Here is a 4,720-nt window from a genome sequence, read left to right as displayed (position 1 = left end):
TCCTCGTGTAATTATGTCCTACACGACGGAAGTCCGTGCGGGATCCGGTAGTAAAGGTGTCTCTCGGACCAATTTTAAGCCAGCCTCGCGATGTTCCTCTTGTCGGGGTTTCGGGGCTGAACTCGCTGATAGGAAGATGGCTCCTTCGATCTGTAGGCGCTGTTCGATTCGGATAGTTCTATAGAGGACTTACGTTGCTTGGTTCTGTGCCAGTTTGGGTTCAGAATTTCACAACTCCAAAGTATTGGACGAAACAATTCAATTAGGTACGATATATTGGAGCCATGTTGTCCAATAGGTAAAAAGTCTAGTGTGGAATTTCGTAATGGTCTGTATTTCAAAATTTGAGCTTCTGTATTTTGCTCATCATTTACTTATGTTGATTTTTTGTTTTCAACCACATAGCTTGATCACACATCATTCTATTTATTTTTGCACTTCATCTTAGGTGAGAATCAGTTTATATTGAAAGAGAACTCCAATATATGTTGCATTCTCCTTTTATTTTAGAAAGTCGGGCAATTTCATCTGTACCGTAGGTGCAAAATGTGATGTTGGCATGCCTTACGTGTTTCTGCTGTATGTTTGTTGGTTTGATTAATATTTTTTGTTAGTTTCACTCTTTTTATGCATGCTCTTTCTGCATCTAATATTCATTGGTTTTATTTAGGCCCATATTATTATGAGGACTTGGAGGATATGATGTTTGACAACATATATAAATCCCTCAATTCTAACTTTGCGGATGGTAGCATTGGGGAGGTAATTATTTTTCCTTGTGCCATGTTTAGCACAGCTATAGGTCCTGAACTATGTCGAAGTAATGAATATCTGATTAAGTACTTGTTGGTGTAACTGAAAGGGTTGACTTGCTCTGACCAACCTTTAGGGTTTTAGCTGCTTGGCCCAGTTCCCCTATTGTATTTAAGGGTCGCTACTGTGGCCCTTCTTCCACTATTTTAAATGTTCACCGGGTCGATGGGTCAACCCTCCCCATTTCCATCTTCCCCATTTTTATCTCTAGCTTATCCAGCAGAAAACCTGAAGCTTCTTAACTATAATCAAGTTGGAATGTACTTCTTCTGTCATTTGTGTAAAGCTGTATTCGGTTTGCTCGTAAACGGTGCAATGTATGTTTATTAATTCAAAGTTTTTATGGCAAACAGGTTGCTGAACAATTTTTGATAATGCATGAAGAATGCCTGGAAAACAACTTTTCATCGATTGAGAAATTAAGGAATACACGGCCTCAAGGAAATGCTGTTTCCCAAAGTAGACAGGTATTTCAAGTTTAGTTTTAGCATGCATAATTTGTGTTGCTTATCTTCTCACATATGAGCTCATTCGTGTTGCAACCTAGAATCGATAGTATTCTCTCAAGCTCCGTTTGGATGCAGACATTCACAGGCTAGGCATTGCATAGACTTGAGTGTCAATATCAGAGGATATTGATATTGATGTTGAGATTGAATACCAATATTTCTATTTGGATGTTTAGGTATTAAGAACCCAGACTTGATATTGACGTCTAATGCCAAATGTTGTTTGGATGGTCAAAATGGGGAAATGCAATTGTACGAGACTATGATCATTATAATGTTTTATGCATGTATAAAAATGTTTTCCATTTAACATCTGAACATATTTGTATAATTATATATCACATAATAAAAATAAGAAGAACGAACAAATGTTATGTAAAATTACCATGTCATCTCGTAACTTCCAAAAAACATGGAAAATTGGGAAAATTGTACGCAATAGTTCGGTAAATACGGTTTTGAAGAAATGATATATGATTTGGTTTCGATAAATATCAAAATGACTCGACGAATACACATCACAAAATTATGTATCGATTGTCACCTGAATATCTGAGTAATTCACATCATACTAACACCACACCATGTCTTGGTCTCTGAGATTGGCACCACAAAGCACAAAGGTCAGAATCGAACTAGGACCAATAGCATAATATGCACTAAACAGCTAGCCTAAAGCCACACACGAACTAGTTGTCCACTTCTAGCCATGAAAGGACATTAAGCACTAATGTAGGTGTGGAAACGTGTGCATCCAGGAGCGGCATCACATCAGGATCTAAAATTTGTAAAAGAGCTGTATCAATCACTAGAACTAGACGGACCAAGCCTGCCTAGAGGAACGAAGAGGACAGTACCGGCTCCTGCAACCACCACAATGCCAGGTGGTGGCGTACTTGCGCCGGACATCGGAGAGCAGAAACGGGTTAGCTGGCGAGAGGAAGAGGGAGAGGGTGGATGGAGACAGGGTAGTCGAGCGGAGGCGCTCCGGAGGTGGAGCAGAATGAGCCTGTGGGCGGAGGTTTACTTGGTGCGTCGCCTCTCCTGTTTCTTCGGGACGGGAGGAAGGGTTGGACGAGCAAGAGACAGACAAGTGAGGAGAGTAGAGAAAAACAATTCGGCCCAAATGCACGCAACTGTCGAGCTCTAACCCAAGAGATTCGGGAACGGGCTGCGGAGCCAAAAGTTCAGCACCTCAATATTTAACCTGAATACACAGGCTGACTAGCTAGGCCTACCCAACTCCTAGAATTCTGGATATTCGGTTCTGCACAATGCCAGTGTCTAATTCCAGATCTTAATATCTACATCCAAACACAGCCTCACAGTTCACTTCCATGATCTGTTTGATAATTTGTTCAATTATTAATTCTTCAAGATGTGGTCCTTTTTATATGCTTGATTGTTGCTTTGTCGGGGTTAATTGCAAAATGCTAGATTGATTGTGTTTTTGCTCTTAACATGTGGATCTTAACCTCGTTTTCTAATTAGAACCGGTCATTGTTATTTGGAGACATACTTATATGTTGAGTAACCATGTGTATACAGTTATCTGAAGTGGTCCTCAGTCATTACAACGTTGCATTGCATAACTTTAAAGTTTAAATTGATTGATTTTATTTTTACGTGTATCTTCGACTCAGAAAGCCCCTGTAGCTAACTTTCTTTCTTCTCATGAGAAGATGGTACCCGAGGATGATGATGATGATAGCTCGGATGATGGTGATGAGCCATCAATGGGGAAAGATGAAGCAGCTAGATCAGATGATATGGTGATAGATCAGCCAAAACCTTCCAAGCCTACCCCTGATGCTGATGGGTGGACTGTTGTGCCTCCTAGGCGTGGCCGAGGCAAGAATTAAGCGCAGAAGCAAACCTTGGCAAGACAGCTCCCAGTTAGAGGCCGTTTTCTGTCTGAAGGTTTTAATATGTGATTAGCAAAACCTTGGCGCAACTCCTACTTGTGCCGTTTTCGTCTAAAGGTTTGGATTTTATCAGGAATGATGTTTGTGTTAGCATGTTATCTTTTTCACTCTTGTTCGACATGGCAACGAAATACTCTAGTTGTAAACTAGGTAAAAAGTATCTTTTATGAGGTATGCACACTTGAACTGATGATTATCTTTGCCCTTGTATTTGTGTGCTTTTGAATTCAGGTACTACTAGTTTCTTTGTCCCAAAAAGTATCACCAGACAGAACTACTAGTTTCTTTGCCCCAAAAAGTATCACCAGTAGATTTGTCCTTCTAACAGAGTAATTGACTATGTCTGTTCTTGCACCTGCCCATTTCTCAACCTCTGTAGGTGCGTGCTGCTTAGGTGCAATTCTGAAGAAGTACGACATTTCTGTTTCGGAAACCCATGCTCTCTTTAGTCAGAATAGCTTGCAAAAAGTTTATTACTTCCTCCGTCCCATAATATAAAAGCATTTTTGACACTATGGAATGGAGAGAGTACAATTTAGAAGTCCTCTACGGAAAATTTACAATGAATAAAATTATCATGGACCTCCATCGCAGAAATCCATTGGTGCTCTTGGAATTATCATGGACCTCCATCGCAGAAATCCATTGGTGCTCTTGGGAACGGCGCGCTCCTGCACGCGAAAAAAGTATTTCAAAGTGTGAAAAAAATTTAAACAAAATTTTGGCACATACATCTCGACATTATATGTGTGCATGTCAAGTTTCGGAGAAAACCTGCACTTTTTGTGGCTTGTGTAAAAATGTCAAAAGGATGTCTTTTGAAAATCATTTTTTAACACACGTGGCACATAAGTTGTCGGTTTTTCGCGAAACGACTTTGTGAGCATATACAATATCGAGGTGCACGCGCCAAGTTTTTGTTTGAAATTTTTTGACATTTCAAAATATGTTCAAAACATATTTTAAAAATCTGGAGCGCGCGCTCCCATGTGTGCCAAAACGTCACTCTCCATCCATCGTGACATTGTTTGTTTCAAACAAAGCCCACATTGTTGCATAAATAAATCCATATTGAATATAAATACTATGCGTTTGTAAGGTACTTCTACAACAATTTTGCTAACTCTCATTAGACTAGTGCTCGCAGGGCCGGTCCTGAGATTTTGGGGGCCCGGGGCGAGACTAAAACTTGGGCCCTTAACATAGACATCCTATCAGTAACAATGACTATATATATGTATAAAATATTATGAATAGCACTCCAATGCGTTCAAATCCAGTATGCATATAAAATAATTCATACATACCAATCAAAACTTCTCGATGCAAGTCACTTATGATGTGGTTGATGTCAATCTCATTTAGTAATTTCTTCTCAATGCATAAAGTTGCCAAACCGTCAAAACTTTCTTCGGTCATTGTTGACCTCAAATAATTCTTCAATAATTTCAACTTTGAAAAACTTACGATGAA

The 4,720-nt window shown here is 39.5% G+C and overlaps 1 protein-coding gene across 1 annotated transcript in view; it reads left to right on the top strand.

Moving 5' to 3' along the window:
• The window catches only part of LOC123112875 (pre-rRNA-processing protein TSR2), a gene marked incomplete in the record, with an annotated part of 4,349 nt that extends 876 nt beyond the window's left edge, over positions 1–3,473 (top strand). Inside the window, 3 exon segments of the mRNA XM_044533974.1 lie at positions 671–762; positions 1,167–1,280; positions 3,005–3,473. Of these exon segments, the coding sequence (XP_044389909.1) occupies positions 671–762; positions 1,167–1,280; positions 3,005–3,184 (386 nt within the window).
• Positions 3,474–4,720: the final 1,247 nt, after the last annotated feature.

This window comes from Triticum aestivum, chromosome 1B (genome assembly GCF_018294505.1).
Source record: "Triticum aestivum cultivar Chinese Spring chromosome 1B, IWGSC CS RefSeq v2.1, whole genome shotgun sequence".
In the NCBI taxonomy this organism is placed as follows: Eukaryota; Viridiplantae; Streptophyta; class Magnoliopsida; order Poales; family Poaceae; genus Triticum; species Triticum aestivum.
The sequence above is the reverse complement of the archived record's forward strand: the minus strand, read 5'-3'. Positions and strand labels throughout refer to the sequence as shown.